Raw genomic sequence first — 24,031 nt, 5'->3', positions numbered from 1 at the left:
CTGGCACTGCAGTGCGTATTTCTGACACTACAAAGCAACTGAAGGTGTAACAAGCTTGTGGCTCTTTCCCAGGAGCTTCACCAGTTTGATGCACACGGACACAGGAGCTGCACTGACATTTGCAAGCGGGACAGTCCTTGAAGGCAGGTCTGCAGATCCTCAGCAGGAGCAGCCTGGGGCTGTGGGGTGCTGAAACAGCCATGGCTGGCTCCTGCTGCCACTGATGACTCTGGGCCAGCCCCACAGCCAAACCACAGCCTCCTCCTCAGGGCCATGCACTGCTGCCGCTGCCATGTGGCTGCATTTCAGCCTCGCCTCTCAAGGAATGCTGTCAACCCTAGATATGCAGAGGAATATCAAACCAGAGTAAGACTGGTTCTAAATATTATCTTTCAAGTTCATCCCAATTAATTTCAAATTTCATAAACTGAATCCTTAAACCTGATTGATCACTGAGTTTTTCTCAGTGATCATGAGTGAGATTGCTACTAATGAAAAGTAGTTTTTACAAAACATTATGATTCCAGGAGCTAGGAAAAAAACCCAAACAAACACCCTCCCCCCCCAAATACTGAAAGGTATGAAACAAAAAAGAAAGAATTCTCCAGCTGGGTGAAGAACTCAAAAACTAAGACAAATTTAAAAATCTAGACAAATCTAGACAAATTAAAGACACTTATGGACTTTTTGCAGATTGAATCCTCTCAGGTTCAACTCTGACATTAATATACCTGAGGCACAGGAATTCTAGGTGAGATGTGGTTTGGAAAATTATTTGTTTCACTGTGCTTATGTTGTTTCAGAGGTCAAATGTCATAGTTAAAACCTCTGACGAATAACCATTACCATAAAAATCAGAAGACAATTTAAAAAAATTAATGTTGGTTTTACTGCACTTTGCTTATTAACAGGGTTTGTTTTTTTTCAGCTAAACATAAAAATGAACAAACAAAACCCCCAACCTTCATACTGGAGAAGAAAAAAATGTATTATTTTTTCCACCTGAGAGCAGAATATGTAAAATGTCCTAACTTCCTAAAAGTTAAACAATAAGAACTCACAACAGTGAGAGTCATGGAAGTCTACATCATCCTATTATACATGAATGGCCAAATAGTCACCCTGTTCTCTGCCTCTCTACATCAGTATTTTAAACAAAAATACAAACGCTTAAATAAGAGACTTTGCAGTGCATTATATAAAGACACTATAATTCCATTTCTAGGTCCAGTCCTAGAAATGGCATACAAGTATTTTTAAAATTCTCTTTCTGATCCACTATTTGTTATATTATAGATAACCTTTGAACAGTAGCTGATTTAATATCGTCTCTTAACAGACTCATTTTTATTAGTTATTGAGCAAAGTAAAACAAAAGACAAGCTTATTACACAAAAAATAGAAAAGTAACCATCTTCATTGCATCCACAAAGTGTATCACGAGTAATCAGCATAGAAATTCTTAAATTCTTTCATGTCTTCATATTTTAAGGTGATGTTAGTTAACTTGGAAATCTTCCTGCACTTGAAAAAAAAAAATCTACTTAGGAGTAGCATCAAACTACTTTGCATTATACTAAAAGATGAGAAAAGCCTTTGTGATTGAAATTAGCCAGTGGGTTCAAAGTTACAGGGTTGACAGAAAAGCAAATACTATTACAAAAAGCTCATGCTATTTAGAATAACAGGTCGAACATAATCTGAAGCTAAATAGTCTTAAAGCCAAAGATCCAAGAATTTTTCAGTATTTTTTAAAACTTATTTTTGTAAGACCTCAACAAATCCCTAAGGGTGGAAAACTGCTAGTTATCACCAAGCCTTGCTGTATACATCTCCATTAAACTCTCAGATCCTGTGAGAAGACTGGTGAAACAATCTACTGTCAGTTAACCCCACACATGGTGGAGTGTTTGGCTGACATTTTAATACCCTTCCTCTTCAATGACCCCCCAAAAAAATATTGAAACTTCAAAATATGCTTTTTTTTTTTTTTTTTTTTTTGACAGAATGCTCATCACATCACTGATGTATAGAACTCACATAAAGATACATTTTGCCGTAGGCTTAAGGATTATATCTACACCAAACCACATCAGGAAGCAAGTCTCGGGAAAGGATGGCTTTGTAAAAATATATAAAAATCTGATCATTCGAATAATCCTTAATCCCCATTGTTAAATTCAAGATGCGAGGAACATTTTTTTTTTTTTTTTTAATTTTCATGGCACTGCATGTAGAATCATAGAATCAAAGAATATCCCTGCAGATTACAGATATAATCTCAGTATGGCTTTTTATAGGTGCCTGTGTTGTACCCATCCCCTGAATTCTTATCTCACATACTATTGTCCGCTTTCTTATCTCTGGATGACTCTTTCTTTATCTTTCCTCTTGAGGTAAGAGGTTCCTCCACAGGAACTATATGCCTTTTACAAGACCCTAAACAAGGACAGAAAATGAAAGCCTGGCCCCAGTGAAGTCAGTGGTAACACTACAGAGTTTCCTGGATTTTACCAGAAGAAAAGTTTTATCACTTCTTGGTTTGAGATCAAAAATAATACTTAAGTACTTGGCATGTAATTCAGGTGTCATGATCAAAAGAATGACTAAAAAACTCCTGCTAACAGGTTAAGATTTTTAGAGAACCAGATGACAACCTCCTTACATGTATAGTTGCATGCATGGATGCTTTCTCTACAGCCACTGTCCAACAAGACAGCCAGAGCTGGTCATTTCAAGCAGCCTGTGTGTACCCAGACCCAAATCCCAATCCTCCAGGACTCCTCAGGGAGCCTTCACACCCAAACAGTGTGGTAAAAGCCTAAAGTCAGACAAGAGGTGGCCTGAAAGATGTCTAAAAGATTCTTTTTAAAGCAATTGGCACATAGTGACTCAAAGCCCAGAGCTGAGGAGTGGGTGTCCAGGGCTCTGGGCAGTTACTGCTGGCAGCTGATGCTCCCTGGTCTGTGGCACAGCATCCAGTGAGGAAACGTGAGCTCCTCTACCAGGAACAAGTTGTTACCAATGTTATGCCACTGCTGTTTCTTCCTGAGCCTGCAGAAACCTTATGGCAATGGGATTATTTCTATGATTTAATTTCTGTTGTTTCATGCTGCTTAACTATTGGTGTGAAGTAAATAATCAAGGAAACATGAGAACCAGGAAACCTGTGCCTGCCAACCACAAAGATAACCTCTTACCTACAAGAAAAGTCAAATTTTTGAACTCATTTTTCAGTCTTTTCAGTTCAGCAGAGGTTCTTTAAAGAAATGCCAAGAAAGTTTTTAGGACATGGCTAGAAATGTATGACAAGTTTACTTGATTACATTTTAATCATACATTACTAATACGAGACAGTGCATTTTTGAGGGGAATTACAAAAAAGATCTCTAAAATGGTTCAGTTAGACCGAACTCCTGCAAGTTTATTGACTTTTATTTTTGAACTTTTCAAATAGATAAATGAGTATTTAGAAGAGCTACTTAGAAAAATGTAAGAATCAGGGAGTTATCACTTGTTTGTTTAAAAAAATCAGAGGAGCAAGAAGAAAAAGAAAGGAAATGCAGTAAGATCAAACCAGATCTACTTTTGCTACTGATTTAATTAACTCAGATAATTCAGCTAATTTACAGACAATTAAATTCAGATTGTTTTCTTTCATATTCTCCAGAGGTAAAAGTGTGCTGCTACAGAATTTCTCATAAAATGAGATCTTAGATATAAACCAAAAATGTGTGTGTGCTGATGTAACACAAGCTAGTACTTTCCCATAGCTGGACAAATTCATGAGGGGCATTTGGAGGTGGCATTTATGTAGGCAAACCAAGGTACACAAAAGTTGTGGCAAGTATCTAGAGAAAAGAATGAGAAGTAATGGCAACACCCACATTGAGGAGTTGTCATGTAAACACCTCCCATGGCCTAAGTACCAAAAGACAATAATAGTGGCTGAAGGTGAAAATCCCTATTGCATCATCGAGTTACTCAATTCATCTCTGGAGCAAACTCAAACTTCATCAAGACCAGAGAAGGCTTGGCCCCCAGTCTTCCATATTCCAATGCAGCTACAAGCAGCATCTCGTGAAACTTGCAGAAAAGCCTCTGTTGATTCAGTGGACAGGCTTGATATCTCTTTTGTTAGCAGCTTTGAGTTTGAAGAGATATACCACTAGAATTTAGTACTTCAAGTAGCCCAAGGGATATCAAAATGAACATAAAGTCAGAACACTTAACTGGTAAAAATTTGAGCTTTATGGTAATTATGGAAACCAACATGAGAAGCAAACAGCATAATCAGCCTTCAGAGGATTTAAAAATGCTGTGAGCAAGCTCTAAAATTATCCCAGGTCAAATATAAAACATAAATGTGCAACCTTCCAGTTTTAATCCCTGCTCCATCACTGACTTTGTGAGCCATCTAAGATAGTCTCTTCTTCCCTTCTGTCTTTTCTCCTTTCTCCCTTCCAATTCTGTGCTCACCTGAGCTAGATCTGCTTCTTAACATGTACCTCAAAAAAGAGGTTTGCACCATTCTTTGGTTTACTTCTAAAAGCAGTGATCTCTCTCCAGTTTTCTCCTCTTTTTCTGTGGGTTAAGTCCCACATTTTGAAAACACAGCACAAAAATTCAAGCAAACAGAAATGACAGCCACACTATTCTGAAGAAAACCTGCATTTTCTTGAGTCTCAAACAAGGCTCTTGAAGATTACAGCTGATTCCCTTCAATCCTAGCCATATTTCTCTTATCCTTTCTGCTAAATGGGAAGAATTCTCATCATATTGCTAACAAATGACTTTAACTTGCTTCTTTACCCCCTGCAGTGGAAGAAAAAAATCAGCTGAGTATGGCAGAAGTCTGCTCTTAATGGACATGAGCATACACCAGATCCCACCCTCTCTAAGTGACTTGACATAGACTTCCTGGATGCACACTCATTAGCTCAATCCTGCTTATACAGCACACAGGAAATAATATTAAAGTGCTCCACGAAGTATCATGTAGGGCCATAAATTTCAAATTGAGACATCTTTCATTTCTGCACTGGTAGGCATATGGAGAAGAGGACTTGAGGGGGATAGTATGCCTGATACCTTCCCCCAGTGAAGTCAAGAAATAAACCTGAGCCATGCTGAGGACTGGTGAAGAGGCACTCAGAAGCATGAGGGTCCTTCACCAATGCATAGTGGTATCTCAAAAGCTTTCATGCTTAAAATATGACTCTTAGACTTTTTATTTTGACCCCAATCTGCATGTGCAGAACACAGTTACCTAAAGAAACATATCTGTCACACAAGCAAATGATACTTTTGGAGATGGCCCCCATGGTCTCTGAACTGCTACCTCAGCAAAAGACAAGTCTGGAGTGAAGGAATGGGGGAAAGAGTGAGAAATTATACATATTCTAATGATGTCTTTATTTTCCAGCAGCTCTATAACAAAAATCACTGTGATGCTGAATCTAACCTCACTAAAAACAGCCACAGAAAACCTGCCCTACTGCAAGCATTTGCACGATTTTCCTCTGCAAACAGGCTTTCCTTTGTTTACTATATTTTTAAGTATATGAGTGCACAGACCACCTACAGTATCAGGTAGTCTAGCATGGGAAAGGTGGCAGATGAGGCTAGGATTGCTTCTTTATATGAATATAAATTAATCTATCTGAGCCACATATGCTAGTGAGCTGCAGCTCATCCTCAGTCAATTCATGTCCCTGCCAGGCTAACTTGTCCCAAGCTCTCCAGAAATCATGTAGATGAAAGAGCCAAGCCTGTGGTATAGGAATTACAGGACTGGAGAGTTAAAAAGGGATTTGCAAATCAAGTAGTAATGCCTGCCTTGGCTTAATTTAATTTATCATATTCTACTGTTGCTCCCCCCTCCCCAGCACCAATCAGAATTGTACACAGAAGCAGTTATGGTGTGAGACACTACCTGATCTTTCCTGCAGCACCTGGTTAAAAATACACTCAGTATCCTTTGAGCTCTGACATGCACACACTGAAACAAAGATAGGGATGAGTTTACAGATGAACACAGGATCTGGCAGTGAGCACACTAAGTCATTTCTCTGCCCTCCTTCTGCACCTTATCAGTGACATTTCCCTAACAGCACAAGATTCAGCACCAGGCTCACTGCATTTCCACTCCCCAGGGAGCCTCCCTGAGATCCTCCCAGGGATAACACTTTATCTGGCAAGCACCAGAGTAAAAAGTGAAAGCTTTAGTTAATTTTGCACCTTGGCTGCTCAAATCCACAGACACTCCAACTCAATAGCAAAGATAACAGATATAGGGAAGAATTCTTCTCAAATCTCTTAAAAACCCCACCTTACAACATTACTGCAAGGAATATTTTGAAAATGCATTTACTCTAAACCAGACACAGTCTTTTTCCCATACACACATGCAGCCCTTTAAGAAATATCTTATTCCTTTCACAGCAGAACCTGCATTTCTTATTCCCTGGCACAGAAATGCAAACATTGACCTACTCTACCCCATTTTACACTTTCAGATCAGTTTGGCATCCAGAGCAGGGGAGAGGTAAAAGGAAGAGAGGGAAATGTGCTGCTGCTATGCTTTTCCCTGTGCTGTTGCTGTAAGAAAAAAATGATGATGGGATTATGACTAAATATTGAACTAAAGGGAAGTGTTCCACCTAGAGACCAGCTTCATCAGGCAAGGCAATGGGCATGCTACCTGCAAAGAGACACTCTTTTAGGACTGAATGCACTTGCTGGTTCTGTGGTAAAAAATGATGCAGAGGTATGGCCCCCAGTAGTAATTAACAATGTTAATCTTCTTCTTCCTCTCTATGGTGATAAAAAGAGTCATTTTTATATTTAATTAATGCAGAGGATCATTCTGGAAACTGGCTAATGAGGCTCTGATCACATTACCATGAAAATGTGCATTAACACCACAACTGAGGAGGCTGCTTCATGTGTAGAGAATCCACTTTGTAATTAGCCCACTGTGAAATGAATCACGTCAGGAGGAACTCTGAGGGAACCAGTGGGCACTGGGCACTTAGCTGCTGCTGTGCCAACAGACCACCAACATTCTAAGCTGTTTTTTCTCCCCTGCACTGCCTGTCAGCAGCAGTGCAGTCCAAAACTGCCAGTGTTCAGCCTCTATTAATGGCAATGTGTCAAAGCCAGAACAAATTATAGAGAGGGAGAGAACAGATGCTGAAAGGCACTAAAGTTTAGTATCCGTGAGTCTGCTATGCCAAGAGGGAAAAAAAGCAAACAAAAAAGCTGCAAATCAAATACTGATTTAATAGGATCTGAGCAAAAATTATGGGCTATTATGGGGAGGTACTTGTTTCATCTTTTCTCATCTTATTCTGAGGGAGCTGGGAACAGAGCAGCAGCAGCAGACTGCTACTCTGCTATGCACTACACTGTTAGGATGCTGAAAGAGACAGAAAACACCTAAATGGGATTATGATCTTTGTCTAGTAGTATACAGAAATAACACACACACAGTGAATGAACAAGTAGCACATCTCACCCATGGAACCCTGTTGTACCTGTTTAAAGGTGACAACATTTCAGAATTGTTTCAATTTTAATTAATTAATCTGAAAATTTAACACACTTCTCAGCCAGCACGGACATGACATAACAACTTTGTTCCTTAACTTAAAAATACCTGAGATCATAGACCTAAGGTTTTCAGAGGCAGCAGTGCAATTTATCTGAAATCAGTCTTATTACCAAAGCCAAGGGCTCCCTTAAAACACCACCGATACGGTTCAGTGAGACTGCTGCTATATGACTGACATCTTGGCAGAAGATGCACAAAAATGTAAAAAGAATCCCACAGGAAGTCATCTAAAGGGGGAGTGGCATACGAGCAGAAAACAACAGGCACCCAAAATACTAATAATTACAATCTCCCCCAAAACAATTTCACTAGCATTTTGCAAAGGAAAGAAAAAAGGCAAAGCAAAACAAAAGCATCTCTACTTACTGTCTGTAAAGCACACACATTTTTACTCTGGAGATGCTGGTAATATCCTCTGCACTCACCTGTGAAACTTCATAGAGCAGTTTGTAGTGTTCCTCTCTCTTCTGAAAAGTGCAGAGATTGCAGCCCATCCTAATAAGCAACACAAGAGCAAAGCCTCTAATTTTCCCAGCACTGAAAGGCAAATGCACTGACGGGGAATCACCCTCCAGACTTGTCTACTGCTTTTCATCAGTCACTCCAGCCCCGACACAGGCACGCCACTGTTAGCTGGAAGCACAAGGCAGGGCAGTGCGTAGCAGCATGCTCTTCTTCCCTTTCCCTAACTATCTTACACTCACGTATACACACACAGAGTTTCGACTCAGTTCATGGCAACACTCCCCCTGTCTCTGCATCAGTGCACATGACTACACAGATTCCCACTCATGAATATTAATAGCATCTCATTGATTATTTATGACAGAACGTGTTAGCAGGGAGGGGTGTCATAGCTGCTGCTGATGACAGATGAATACTCACTAATTAAGAAGCAAATGTACTGTGGTTAAACAAAATTCACTTGTGTCAATACCAACTCTGTTTATTAAGGTTAGAGAGACTAAGCTGCATGCATTTCACCCCCACTCGTCTCAATTTCTACAGTAATTGTGAGACTAATTCATTGATGGAGGTGGGAAAAGCAAAAGTCAAGTCTTATGTTAGGTCTCCACCTTGTGCAACAGGGATCACAGAATACATTCAAAATATTTGTAAGCATTTTAGGAGAGTGCTTGTGAAACGTGAGCTGATGTTGCTAAAATTTAAACTAAAGAAGGCAGGAGAGAAGATTAACCCAGACGGCTATACTGATAGCTCCAACTCTGACACTGCCAAATTTAGCCAAAATTCCACTGTATTCATAAAAGGCATAATTCCACAACAATACATCATGCATATATAGGCTACGTGGAAATGCAGGTGTGCTTGACCTGGTGCTTTTTACATATAGACACATATTTTACTGTTTATTAAATAATCTCCCATTCAAGTATCTTTCTTGCATGTATAACAGATTAATCATAATTGCAGGCCAAATTTCTCAGAAACTCAACTGATACACCCTCTCAGACTCCCAGGTACCAAAGCTATTATTTTAACATGTCATTATATACAATTTTATCATTTGTAAATTAGATTTTAATTGTGACACAATTGTCAATGTGTGTATTAAGGAAAAAATGCATTTAAAATTAAAATAAGCCCACATGTTAAATATTAAGGCCAATGGAAATAATACTTAATTCAAGGCTGACATTAATTCTTGTATTATACATAATGTAATCCAATGGTAGTTATGCAAGATAAAAAGCCCAAGCCATAACAAAACAGGATAGAAAAAGCAAAAGTTGCTCCTTTTTTATCTTTACTTTCTCAGCAACTTTGCTCATAAAGAATGATATCAAGTGCTTATTTCAAAACATCTTTAGTCTGGAGAGCATAGCAGGGGATCCAAAGCAGAAATAATTACTTTGAAACAAATGAAACCAGTTAGCTGAGATTAACACTGCACCCTAAAATGTTACATTTACTAAGAAATTATGTACAGCTGCTTATTTTTTTGGACGCGGTTTTCTAAAAGTGCTTTGTCAAATATTTAAAATCAATAACAGGAAATTATTTTAATGAGCACTAATTGATAAGAAATTGGCTTTGCATCTAGCAGCACCTCAAACACCAGCAACACCGGTAGCAAACAGATCAACAATCATGTGCTGCTTATCAGTTCAGCCACTTGGGATATAATAATCTGATTTTCTGGGCCCTAATTTTACTTAATAGACAGGATGAGAGCCAAGCAGAGAAATGTACAGGAAAAACTGGACCATTGTTGCAAACTCTGCATAGTAGTAAAGTTTGCTAGAACCTCTAGGTAAATTATAAATAGGTTGAGACTAAATCTTAAGTAAATTTCTTCTCCTTTAATAAATGTGCAGAGTCAGTGAGAATCAAATAATGACCATTAACAGAGCAAGCTCTTCACATACCAGCTTCCAGCAGTGTTCTGAAAAAGAATATTAATTTTCATTTGGTGGAAAAACCTGAGCAGGTAGGTTTGGTTATGAATTTCCTCCAAAGCCCAAGGATTTCAAAGATGAACCATGGAGGCCAGTTCATCTGTGTTAGAAAGAATCAGCCTCTGTTCTACTCCTCCACACTCACATGAAATGCTGTTCATGCTGAGAGGTTTAAACCCATGTAGCAAACATCAACTCAGTCTTTGAAGGTTTTTGTATTGTAAGGTGCAGGAAGATTCTCAGATGTGTAAATTTTGAACTTAAGAAAGTCAGATCAATGAACAAGACAAAAATCATGCAAGGACAACCATGCCATCTTTCGATGAAAGCGTTCTCTTCTTCCACTGACGCAACTTTTTCCTCTGATACATACACAATTTGAAAGCTAAACTACATTCTTGAAAGGAAACATTATTTACCCTAGTATATTTTTGATAGTTTCTTAAAATATCAGGTAAAAAAAGACATATTATTATGGGATTCCAATTATATACTAGAAACAACAACAACCAATAGACAAAATAAGCAATGGAAAGCTACAGCTAAGCTTTCAGTAGTTTTGCCTTACAGTGTCTATTTTGCTCTTTCTCTGGTTCTTTTGTTTACTTCTCTGGAGACAACATAAGCATGGCCATTAATTTATCAAGTGCCTGCCCTCTGCTCATACAGAGTAAAAAGGTTCTGCTTCTGCAACCACTAATGGCCACAGTCTGAAGGGCTCAATAGATTTATTAGAGAAGTAAAGATGTACTTCCAGGTTCCTGAGCTCCATCTAACTGTGATCTTACATGTGGTCAAAATACAAAATTTTGTGCAGCATATAACAACATTCAAGGCAAAACTTGGTGGAAGTATTAACTAAAAAGAAATATGTGATGTGTTTTGGCCAAGTTATGCTAAGAATTTGATATTAGTAAGAAAGCAGATTCTTTCTTTCCCTATTCCTCATCTTTATTGCCCTCCAACTTTTTGTAGCTAAAGGGATCAAAAAGGTACAAAAACATAATCAGGTCACTCTTATTTTATATGTAATTCATAGATAATTCAATAATTCAATGATTTTCTTAATTTGGAGTTCTCTATGATCATTGACTACAATTAAATCTTACCATAAAAACTAAAATAATAATTTACAGTCAAACCAGCAATTATTAATGCAAATGGATGGAGTTCAATTTTAAGAGAGTTACCAAAAAAATTGTTAACATTTTCAAACAACGTGTCCTTGTTTAGGTTCCCTAATTAATTTTAAGTATCTAGGAGATTACTTATATTTGGTATACAGTTACCTCATTGAAATACAGCACTGTCTAATTACAAGAACCCATGTAAGAAAATTTATCATTGCAAAAAATTCAGGACAAAAACACTGCAATATAAAGACCACTCACTCCTTTATAGGTTCTTTATCACACACTAAAAGACCTGTAATAAAATATAACATTTATTTTAAGTAAGGATAATGAAGCTGTTGGTCCAAACACAGCGGTAAAACCCAGTGAAGTATATGTGGAATTCCAAGTTTTCTTTGCAAGCCCTTGAATTCACACTGTCCTCCTGATGTACCAACCCTACAGAATTTACTATATAAATTTTGAGGAATTCCGAGAAATCTGGCTCTCAGAACAGATGGCAATGCAATTTATAGTCTAAGGGCTGCATGGCTGTAAAACAGAAGTATCATAAGAAAAAGAGCTGGAGAAAGCTTTTGCATATCCCCACTGTTCTGAACAAAGGCTTGTAACCTCAGTCTGGGTAGATCTTTTAGTCCGTTGGGATATTTAATGTTTTTAATGAAGCCTCAGCTCAGGTGATCTTATGCATCAGTCAGTTTGCATTATTAGAAAAACAAGGAAACTTCCAGACCTATGATTCCAGAGAAAAACTTAAAAAGCTTGAGTAAATATAACCCAAAGACTCAGAATTTGCATATAAGCTGGCCAGCTTGAACTCTAAAATAACATAATATATATATGTACCAGTAGGATAAATGAAGGTGCAAGCTATAGAAGTACAAAGTCATTGAAATGGCTTAGGCTTCAATAAAATTGATTTTTGCAAAGACAATAAACTAGAAAATCTTACCACAATCCCTACAAGATGCATGAAAGTCTTCCTCAAAGTAGAAATGCTGTATGTTTTCTACAGTCATCAGACCATACTTGAAAATCCATGAACATAAAAACTAAGAATTTCTATCTATGATAAAATGCAATATTCTCTGGAACATTAAGTTAGGAAAGACATTTGTTTAATCTCATATACTTTACCACAGCTACCAAGATTCCATGCACTGGTCAAAGTCACAGCAAAATTAAAGGTGGCAAGAGAAGAGGCAGGACATGGAATTCCTAAGTTCTGTATTTCCTAGGAGGACTGTAATTTCTCTGAAGCCTATTTAGGCCTGCCTGACTGTAAATCAAATGGGCTCCATAAGTGGAATTTTCCATTGGGCTCAAATGCTCCCTGGAAGGCAGGGAGCGCCCATAACATCATATATAAGTCCAGTCTATTGATATCTATTGATTGGTTTTCCCATCCATGATTACATTTACATGGAAACTATAGGATCCTATGGGACTTATGGCATACCTTTTCAAAAATGCAAATACCTGTCTAAAGGGAAACGGAAAGCAAGGACATGAGAAATCCCCTCTGCCACAACTGCTTACAGTACAAGTTCTACTTGTTCTTTTTGCTCTACAGGAAAAAAAGAAAATAACCCCATTTTAACCGATTTATCTACTAATACAATGTGAATGAGCTGGCTAGCATTCTTTGGGAAAAGTACAATTCCTTTACCACGTCTACCAGCCAAACTTCAGACTGATCAGAAACTGTTTGTCCCTTTTCTTTCTCAAAGATTCATCCAGGATATTTTTTCCCCATGGTTTTTACTCTGAATGGCTTCCTTATCACCCTTAAACTGGTGCCATAATAATTAGGGAACTGTTGCAGAAAACCAAATGATGCCTAATACTGAATTTTAAGTTAGGAATACATAAAGGTTGGTGTCAGGACTTGGTTAACATCTTCTAGAAGGACCTTGACTTTCTCTTGACTTTCTCTATCTCATCAGTTATTTATAAAGAAACCATCTCACATAACTTCATGTTTTTTAAACCATATGATCATGTGAAACCAGGCTTTTAACTGCACTACAGAGTTTTTATACTATGGAGTACACAGAGTAGAATTACTCATAAATAACAATTTAAATGATTTAAAAGAAACAAGAATTAATCAGGATAGCCAAACCTAAAGTGTATGAACAAAGTTCGGTGGAAAAAGCTCTGATTATAGATAAATTTAGGTGTGAAGTCCCATGTCAATAAACATTAAAAACTGCACATAGGGAACACTGCTAAAATATTCAGTCATGGTCTCTAAAGTAATTATATCTACTCAGAAAATAGGTTTGGAGTTGTGGATAGTTTCCTCCAATTGCCTGAGGAAAAGACTAACAGTGGAGCAGGAACTATTGAAACTGCACAAACACCAGAAATATCCATATTTTATCCATATAGCCAGAAGTTCTGGTCTTTCCATCTTTAAATCATTTAAAGAAAATGGAAGAGCTGTGAAGCACAAATGAGAAATATAAATAATAATTCACGTTCCCTGCATCTTCCATGTTATATATATTCTCCTGATACAGAATGCATTCCTTCTCACATTACACAATGAAATAATAAGACAATACATTTAAAACAGCAAAAGAAAGACTGGATTTTTTTTCCCAAGAAATTTGATAGTGGAACGCACTACCTCAAAGGAAGCAAAAAGCAGAAAATAGTTCAAAAGGTATTAGGCAACTTTACAACAGGTAACTGTTCACTAGTCATCTACCTGCCTAGGAAGCCCATAATTCACCAACTTCTGGGCGCTATGAGAGATAGAACAGCTCTGATATTTCCCTCCATGCATCCCCTTGCTGATAGCTTGCCTGTATTTATTATTTTCCTCCTTGGAAATCTAATATTGGCAACATGAACCCTTTACTATTTTAATTCTAAAGGTACAAACTTACCAGTTCTTGCACAAAAAGCTAGAATATATCTTTAACTGAAAATTTCTTAGCTAATGTTAGCTGCTAATACAACATAATTAACAACAGCATTAATGATCACATCACTTCAAACTTCAAACACATCTATGAAAGTACATTTTATTATTGTCCTAATCAGTTTCAAAGCTTTTCAAGCTACATCTGTTTCAAAATTAAAAAGAAAAAAAAAAAAAAAGGATTTTTCCCAACAGCTTAAGATTATATCTGAGTTTTTTTATACCCGTGTTGGAAATAAAGACCATTTGGAACCAAGATATGCCAAGTTCAGGCCCAGATCAAACAACAGCAAATATCAGTGAAAAGCCTCAATGAGAAACTGAACTCACAGTACAAAATTAATTCAAGGGCTGCAGCTGCAGGGACTGGTTCAGAGGACAAGAGCAGTGGTGGGGAACTCCTTGGCTCTTTTCTTTCCTCTGATACCTGAGTCATTAGAAAACCTCTTCCTTTTTACATTCTTGTAAAATAAGTAACACCAGTCTTGCAAGGGCATAAACTCAATAAGCCTTTCAAGACTTTACAGAGCTTTTCAAAGAATGTGTTATAGTCGGCTGTTACACCCACCCAAGTTCTGCTGAGGCCGCCCTTGCAGCCTTCAGCACTCAAATTAATTAACATGTCTTGTGTGGTGTCTCAATTAAAAGTTTTAAGTTTTATACTGCTAATCAGTACAGAAGTACAAAATGAAAAATTACTCATGGCTTGAGAAAGTCCCTTGCTAAAAGGCCCTTTGAGAGTAAGTGCCATTAGTTCAATAAATCTACAAGAGTAATTTTGGTACACCCGAATATTTCAAAAGTGAAGATGCTGAGAAGAACAGTTTGTCATGAATACGGCACAACCAGTGCAGAGACACATTTACCAATATGGACGTGCCACCACTCGCTTTCAAAGCTTGTACAAGTGGCAGTCTGGAAAAACTGTCGGGGGATACAGCAATAAAATAGATAATTCTGTCTTACCCCGTATAAATGGCCTACTGTGCCCTAGAAAAAACACACCAGGATTAGGGAAGTTTTCATGGCCTTGAATGGATTTTCATGGTATTGAAGCTGAAAAGGAGAACTCTGTTGAATCAGGCCATAAAAGCAGCTGCTTTTCTCCTCCACTAAAGTATAAACATGTTGTAATATAACTGTCAGAAGTTAACATTACTATAGTAAAAAAATAATTTTTTTAAACACAGATACAACCTATGTCTCCAAACAGAGGGGAGTTGGATGCTTGTGTTTAACTAATCACGTCTTCATCACCCTAAAGACAGTGTAAGTGGTGAGTGTGATTGAATCTCAAACCTGGCTTCCAACACACACTTGATAGAATGATGGATGCAGGACTACAACACACAATGCTGCAGGAGGAACTGCCCACACTACTCCCATGTCTGTCAGCTAGTCAGACTAGCTGAGTTTGGTTTAGACTGGTTAGTTTGATTTAAAATAACAATGTAAACTACAGTCAATTCTGTTTGTTGATAGTCACTAACTGACCACCATAAAAGCACCATTAATTCTGTTGTCGTCAGCAAATGCTTTGTAATGATTTAAAATGAATGCAGCTTTCTCTTTGTGAAAATCCCCACAGCATCAAAGGTTTACTTTGTACGCTTTTGGGGCTTTCTAAAGTTTAAAATTACTGCCAGTGCACCTGCCTTCTAGAAGATCGTTAGGTAAATGTCCCAGCAAAGCCCAATCAACCTGGTTTCAGTTACCTTACCGTCTGCTCTAGAAGAAAATTAATGTTATTAGATGTGTCTTTCCCTGAAAATTGCTGGTGTTTGGTTACTGTGGCAGCTGTCAGGGAGGTGCAGGGGTCTCTCTGCTGGATGCTGACCCGGCAGGCTGCCTAGGCACAAGCCTGGTCCCAGCCCCGTGCCAGCCACCCCACCCGCATCAGGGTGCCCTGAGTCCTTGCAGTACGCCAGAGCTCAGCCTTGCCAGTGTGCCCTGCCAAACCCCAGATCCCTGCAACTCCCACCCATCAAGAAACAGAAATATCAGGTCTGAACTCAGGTATAAGGAGTTGGGAAGAAAAATGTAGAAAAAATTAAAAACTCTTGCAGACCTACATGGATGGAGACAAATGAAATCCGATTAATGATGCCTCTTTTTCTTCTATTTTGATGTCCTGTGGAAAAGAAATTAGCATAGCAAATCCTGCTTTATCTCTGAATGAAATTTCAGATCCTTAGTCTGAACCCCTCTTCTTTTTCCTGGAATGAAAAGCCAAAATGAAGATCTTGTCAGCTTCAGAGGGGAGATTTGTCACACATCAGTGGTTTGCAGAGGCAGGTGCCCACCCAGCCCTTTCTGCCTGGCCACAGGGACACCATTGCCACCCAGCCTCTGCTCAGCTGCTGCCACCTCTGTGCTGTGCTCCTGCTTTGCTTCCAGCAGCTTGCCAGGACTCTTTGATCATCTGAGCCCTCTGGACAGGGGCATTAAAAACTCTTTTTGTATATAGCTTCCTAAAATAGCTAAAGGACAATATAAAGTGGAGGAAAATAATTCAGTTACACTACAATCAAAGAATGATGCAAATTACAGTGAAGCACTTGGCTTGTATTTAGCATAAAAACATATAAAACAATACATACACAGGATCACTTAAAAGAAACCTTTGGATGGGAAACCAGAATTATAGAGGCAATGGTGTCATTCAATTTGCCAAGACTGAAGCAGATTAAAAACCATCATTGTGCTCTAAAGAAGAGACACTTAACACCCTTACTCAACAGTAAGGATCAATTGATGAAATAGTAGCAATACCAGTGCAATTCATCTGGGATGAAAATCCTTCCAAATTTAACTTTCACACAGTGAAATCATTGCTCTCGGATTTCAAAATGTGCCCTTCTTGAAATACATGCCCAAGCTCTGTAATGTATTTTGGTTGTCAATATCAGTCATAAATAAAAATAAAGCAGAGTCTAGACCAGAGAAATGCGGTCTAGACTGATCTCCTGTTCCAGGGATCTTTGCTGTGTAATTCTCCACTGATTTTATTCCCAGCTAGGAAAAACATGATCTTTAAAGGTCCCTTCCAACACAAAGCATTCTGTGATTCTGTGGTTTATCTAAACTTTCCTTAGCAGGAAATGTCCACCATGCTTTGTCCAACACTGCAGTAAGTGCCCTCAGTACTCTTACACATGACCAAAAGCAAAAAATGCTATTTCTTAAAAATTATAAAATAAAATTATATTTTTGCAGGATAGATATTTTAGTAGACACTGTTTGGAATTCTCCATGTCAAAAAGTTCAAGACCACTTGCATAATCCTTCTTAGCTCCTTCAGTAAGGCCTTGTACGTATATTTGGAAGAGTTTGAAGATGCCCACAGGCAGACAAATACCTTCACTGTGTCCTGACACCTACCAACTTGCCTGATCAGACTTAAAGCAGCCTGATGCAATACAAAAATGGAGAAACATAATCTCATTTACTCCAGAGTGAATTCCTGTACTACTGAACCATTTATTTCAAAAGAAAAACAAGGGGCATCAGGCCAGGTAGGCGACTCCTGTTGCTAAATATGTTCACATTTGTATTTGCCCATAAGGAGTCAGACTCCACATTTTCAACTCATCTTCATAGAGGAGAATGAGATGCTTTCATTTACTACAGGGGAGGAAGTGACATCTCTGAAAATTGATTTTACTCATCAAACTTCAAACTATAGTATGTGAGTGTTCACACTAGAAGTAAAAGCAGTGTATTTCCAAAACTCATATTTTTTACAGAAATAAACTTTGTATCTTATAAAACAGAAAGGTCTTTTAATAGAAGAGAAAATATAACCTTCTCAAAGTTAATGTCTGTTCTCTTCTCTATGATTCCCCCTGGAAGGATGTGAGACAAATCACAGGAAAATAAAGAAGAAAAAGGAAAAAAATTGAAGAGAATAACTGATTGGGAAAGGTTGAGTGCTTTTCTGCAAGATCTTTGCATCTAGTCTGAATATGTTTCATTTCTATTCAGTTCTTGTGCAGGACACTAGGATTATATGTATCAACTTAATTCAGTGATAAGAAAATCCTTACTATAAATTCTACAATGTGGGACAAATCTGCCAAGATCTTGATTATCAAAACAAATGAACAGACACTAAAATGTGACATACATAGCATACCCTTTACATGATGAATTAGCCCTAGCACAACTGACACACATAACTGTAAGGCAATGTTAAGGTTGCTATGATAAGAAATGTCTTTCCTTCCCCAGCACCTGAGTCACATGTTTTCTGAATCAATGACTTCTAGCAAAAGACAAAATATTTTCTGTAATTAAATATTATCTGCATATAATAGAACGTATTTCTCTGTCCCACTGTGATCTCCTTTGAAAGTTAATGCTTTCAAGAGTGACTTCACCCTGCCGCTGCAGTGACTAGCCAGAAGCCCTAAGGTTGTTATTTGCCTCTTCAGCAGATGTGTTGGGGATTTATTGTAATGCTTTAGGGACCAGATAGTGATGGTCAAATAAATTAGAAAAGTCATGCAGCGAGAAGGAACATTGTCAGCCCAGGGAAAGCAAGAGTCCTGTCTCAAGCTACGGAGGGGAGGGGAGGGGAGGGGAGGGGAGGGGAGGGGAGGGGAGGGGAGGGGAGGGGAGGGGAGGGGAGGGGAGGGGAGGGGAGGGGAGGGGAGGGGAGGGGAGGGGAGGGGAGGGGAGGGGAGGGGAGGGGAGAGCCCATGGAAACCTTCAGAGCAGCCTGGGCTCAGCTGCACATGCCCCTGGGGCTGCTCCCCACAACAGTGCCAGCTTGGATATTACAACAAGCAACAGCTACACACCTGTTTTCCCAGTGCACAGCAAAATAAACCAGGATGCCACGGCCAAAGGTTTAATTGATTCTCTTTGTCTTTCACTCTGCTTCAGAAGTCAGTTTGATCAATGCTATTTCACACCCTCCACTGCAAGCTTTACTGATCTAACCTCTGACTAAACACAGATTCATCAAAGCAGCTCTGGGGGATGCAGTATTTATCCTTTGTAACACACAGGGAATGTCATGTTACAACTTCCTCCTGGCTTTCCTCTTCTATTAGGAGAGGAGGGGAGGAGGAATGGAAGGAGGACTGAAGTGCTGATGTGAGCACCAGCCCTGGAAACTAATGCCATGTATTTATCCACTCACATTAAGTATGGAAGAGGCAGTCATAGTTCGTGTTCCCCTGGCACTCTTGAAATTCTTTTCCTTTCCATCTTCCAGAGGGTGACAGAAAATAGCAGTTACTGACAAATGCTGGGGGAAAGCACAAGACCTAACCAATAAATACTATATGCATCTATATCTCTAAAACTCTACTTCAAGTCTAAACAAAGTAAATATGAGAATCCCCAGAGGAAGTTATGGAAGCTGCCAATTCCTTTCAGAAAGGCAAATAAATGAATTTTCTTGATGCTTCCCTACATTTCTTTAATAATCTGAATAAAAACTAGTGACACAGCAGAACATGTTCATTTGTCAACACAAGCCAGCCTTTCCCTTGTTAAGTGCCCAGGTGTGAAGGGAGGCCATCACTGAGGCTGTGGGAGCATTGCCCTGGCAGTGCCCCCACTGGAGGTACCCAGCAGATGCACTCACAAAGAAATAAGGCTTCATCATCTTGTCACGTAGAGGAGAAGATTACTTACACAAAAATGACATATTGGATTCCTATGTCAACCTGGTGTAAAAAGTTACTTCTACCACTTCAAGCACCTACTGGTTTCCTCTCCAGCCATTTGCTCTTACTCTTTCTTAGTTTGTTATCTGGATGTACTTTTCTCAAGGACAGTTTCTCAGTTCTATTCAGTGGTGGGTCTATTGCTGATTCCTCTAGTGCCTTCTCCATATAGAATAGATTGTTTTCCCGTTTTGAAGTCAAAGAAAGGTTGAACCACAGCACAGCTTGGCTAATCCTGCCAGCTGTTGACTGAATACTTCAATTTTGAGCAGTTTTGCTGAGATAACATATTTTTAATCACTTCCTAGTCAAGGTGGTTCCCCTCCCCTCCCCTCCCCTCCCCTCCCCTCCCCTCCCCTCCCCTCCCCTCCCCTCCCCTCCCCTCCCCTCCCCTCCCCTCCCCTCCCCTCCCCTCCCCTCCCCTCCCCTCCCCTCCCCTCCCCTCCCCTCCCCTCCCCTCCCCTCCCCTCCCCTCCCCTCCCCTCCCCTCCCCTCCCCTCCCCTCCCCTCTCCTCTCCTCTCCTCTCCTCTCCTCTCCTCTCCTCTCCTCTCCTCTCCTCTCCTCTCCTCTCCTCTCCTCTCCTCTCCTCTCCTCTCCTCTCCTCTCCTCTCCTCTCCTCTCCTCTCCTCTCCTCTCCTCTCCTCTCCTCTCCTCTCCTCTCCTCTCCTCTCCTCTCCTCTCCTCTCCTCTCCTCTCCTGCTTATCTGTCACTCTTTTTCTATCACCGTCCGTGCTTCCATAGCCCTTACCTTATCTTTCTTAACTTTTTCTTTTTAACTCATCTTTACTTAATTAAAAAAAACAAAACAAAAACATAACGTTCTTCCTCGCTCTTTATGAAGCTCTATATTCTCCTTTTTTTCTATGCCATATGTCTTGTGAGATCACATTCCTGTATCTCCATAAATCTATTTACATCAGAGATTCCTTCTTCATCACGTCCCTCACAACAAAATCCTGACTCCTCATCTGCTAAAACTGAGTTTCTCAACAGACAGGTAGAGAACAGCAACCTCCTGAACCTCTGTCTGAACCCTGTACCTTGGAGAACATGAAAGAAACAGGCCTCTTCTCCCAAATAGGTCTATGCCAGGAAATTTTTTTCCAAACCTGACATATTACTGGAATACAAGCCAATCTAAACTTAAACAGCGAGTGGATGATTTTAGAGACTTAACTAGCACAACTCAGAGCTTGGAATTAGGATCTGCAAGTATTTCTGATGACTTGAACAACTGAAAATGTTTTCACAGAGAACACACACTGAGCCTGGAACTGAATGTGGTGTAATCATCAAGCTCTCAAAAGCTGAGAGCAAGTGTTTACTTCAAGAAACCATAGTAGGGCATCAAATAATGAAGAGTTTGAATCCCACCACCCTGAATACTCACAGTTTGACCTCTAGGTGCAAAACAAGGACATCATACCTTCTCATTTCCCATGCTAATACCTAAGGTATCACTTCACATAATTACTACTATATTTGCAAAATGAACCACAAATCTCCCTTCAAAAGGCATGTGTTTTTCACAGAAACACATAGAGATTGACCTGATTATTCATCACATTCCCCAGCACAAACTACCCAAAGCTTCAGCCTGTGGCCCTGCGTGCATCTGCCCTGTGCTGTCTGCTAATTGAACCATGGTTGTGCTGAAACAGTCGGCTGGAAAAGGGCCAACTTATCTTTGTGCTCCAAAAGAATTTTGAAAAGGAAACTCCTGTTGTGAATTATGAAAACGAGAATCCTTCAAATACTGTTAATAGAGTGATAAGAATTACCTTTTATTCATGTTTGTAATACTCCTATCAGCAAGGACTTACCCTCTCCCTCAGCTTCAATTTAAGATTTTTTTCTACAGAATTACTTTGCAGAGATACATATTAGCACATTTTTTTCAAAACAGATAAATACTGCCAAAATAATTACTAAACACATCCTTCCCTGCAAAGCCAAACGAGGTCTCAGTTCTGAAAACTTGTGTTATTAATGAATGGCACACTGCTGCAAACTAATTGTATGTAAAGTCAATGGGTGCATGTTTAAGAATTTTAATTACTGTTCTGTGATTGCTTTATATTCAATACGTAACATAAAGGTAACAAAGCCTTTATGATGATAAGCAGTTTAATTAGAAAGCCAAGATAAGAAAAAAATGCCTTTAAGTTACAGAATTTGTTCATGCTGGCTATGTGATAACTTGAGTACATGGTTTTCCTTGGTATTTTAAAATATGAAAAGCTAATTCTACCTAAACCTTTGTTTCCTCACACTACTTGAACTGCCTTATCTGCCATTTTCTTCTCTCTCTTATGGATGCCAACAGCACAGTTTAATTAGAAAACAAACCTCAGTCTCTGAGCAGGTCCTCATGAGCCCCACGCTCCACGGCCAGCGCGAGTGAGCTGAGAGTGGCGCAGGACTGCGCCGGCCGCGGAGCACTTACCCCTCAGCAACCTGTCTCCGAGGATGGCCATTGATTTCCTAGTTATTATGAACATGGAATTATTGGATGACAGATGATAGAGTGTTAGGTCCTACAAGTATTTTCCCAAATGGGCTATCCAGCCAGTGTTGCCGTGGCAACGAGGCTGTTTGACAGTGCTTATGACAAAGAAGTCTTTGCTCAGAATTCGGCTACAAAAGAGCTCCTTGCATCTTATCCTCCCTGGTTTTATCCAGCATCTCCTTACTGCCTCCCCAGCCTGTGCCTCCAGCTGGCTGCTCCAACACCAGCCAAGGTGCTGCCAGCCTTTAGTCCTCCAGGAGAGCACCCTGTCCGTATGGGACATGGCACTTTTGCCTATGATAATGTCTATTCTCCTAAAGTATTAAGTCTGACAGTCCTGAATCCACTGGCAACATGAGTTTTGCATCAGAAAACACAACTGAAGGCCTAGGAGGAATCATGTTCACAAATCAGCCATTGCCTTGCACAGTTAAAAGTGAAGTAATTTCTTCACCTTCCAGCCATTACTCTTTGCTTGCTTGGAGGTTTTTTAAAGCCTTTTTATTACTAGCTGGACAATATCTTAACACTTTAAAATAAAACCCAGCTACCCACCTTCTCCAAGTGCTGTCATATTTGCTCAATCTTTCTGATAATTTCAGAAAATCCCTCTCCTTTGAGCTTTTGACTCCCAAAAAAGCTGTTTCACAAATCAAAAATGACATGCAATAACAGGTTATTTCACTTAAATGGGCTCACCCCCTTTTGATTCACTGGTCAGTTTTTCAGAAAGACAATGACAGGAGAGGGAATTACTGAAGAATAGCATGAATAGCTCAGGCTGGTTGCAGCAAACTACCATAAAGCTGCGGCCAGAAAGGCTCACGTGCCTGGGTTTGCTGCCCAGGATGGTAATTACTCTTCACCACACACAATTACCACCCTCTTCCACTGTCTGAGTCCACTGTAAATTTTGCTGTACTTCCCAGGCTGGGTAGAGAGGAGTAGCATCTCAGCTGCCATTGCTTGAATTCTGATAGGTGGGTAGGAAAATATTTATGAAATCTACTTACATTTTCAATATGCATCAAGTTACCTTGGCAGAACTTGGAAAAGTACACCTGGGAATGCTGGAAGTAGGCCCCATTGTGAAAATATAAGTTAAAAATGTGCCCAGATATTCCCTGATATCCTTAACAAATGAGAGGGTTTTTTTTCCTTCCAATCTCCAATAAAAATGTATCCCAAAAGGTGTGGTTTCTGTCAGGATAGAAAAGTATAACTAAAAACCTTTAAAGCACACAGCATTAATGGGGGCAAGTACTGACCAGATTCCCAGGAGAAAATGAAGACTAGTCATGGAATGAGAAAACTGAGGTATGTGTCTGCAATGAAGCTTAAATGTTCAGTCTGTGCCAACTATCTTGTTTCTGTCTAGAAATACTTTAGGTCTTAAAATTCTTGTAAGTGCATTAAAAAATATTCCTGGTACAGCCACATCTGCTCCTAGCAGCATTTTTATAGGACAGCTTCAATTAGAGTTGGCTCTTGATGAGCCTCATCTAGGCTGTGCTGCACAAAGCAATAAACAAGGCACTGAAAGCACATGGAAAGCTGCAGCTTCATGCTGCCATCAGCCCCCACTGTCATATTTTCTCTCCTTTCATACCCTCCTTCTAGCATACGCAAAGCTGTAAATGTTTTAGGGCTCTGTGATAGTCCCTGAGAAAAACAGGGAGCATATGTAATGTATTTTCACATGGAAAAAAAAAATTGATATCCTAATTTCTAAAGTGTGCCTT

General features: G+C 39.4%; 1 protein-coding gene across 2 annotated transcripts in view; it reads right to left on the bottom strand.

Annotated features, from left to right (window-relative positions):
- PDZRN4 (PDZ domain containing ring finger 4) overlaps window positions 1-24,031 on the bottom strand; it is a 229,829-nt gene that overhangs the window by 91,344 nt on the left and 114,454 nt on the right. Inside the window, exon 1 of one of the 2 annotated variants that reach the window (XM_012568932.5) lies at window positions 8,041-8,384. The exons of the other annotated variant lie outside the window; for it this stretch is intronic. Within the exon in view, the coding sequence (XP_012424386.5) occupies window positions 8,041-8,109 (69 nt within the window). The 5' untranslated portion in view covers window positions 8,110-8,384. Of the gene's footprint in view, window positions 1-8,040; window positions 8,385-24,031 lie in introns of those variants that run through there. 2 annotated transcript variants of the gene reach the window in all.

Source organism: Taeniopygia guttata, chromosome 1A, assembly GCF_048771995.1.
Source record: "Taeniopygia guttata chromosome 1A, bTaeGut7.mat, whole genome shotgun sequence".
Lineage (NCBI taxonomy): Eukaryota > Metazoa > Chordata > Aves > Passeriformes > Estrildidae > Taeniopygia > Taeniopygia guttata.
Note: the sequence above shows the minus strand (reverse complement) of the source record. Positions and strands in the feature narration are given on the sequence as shown.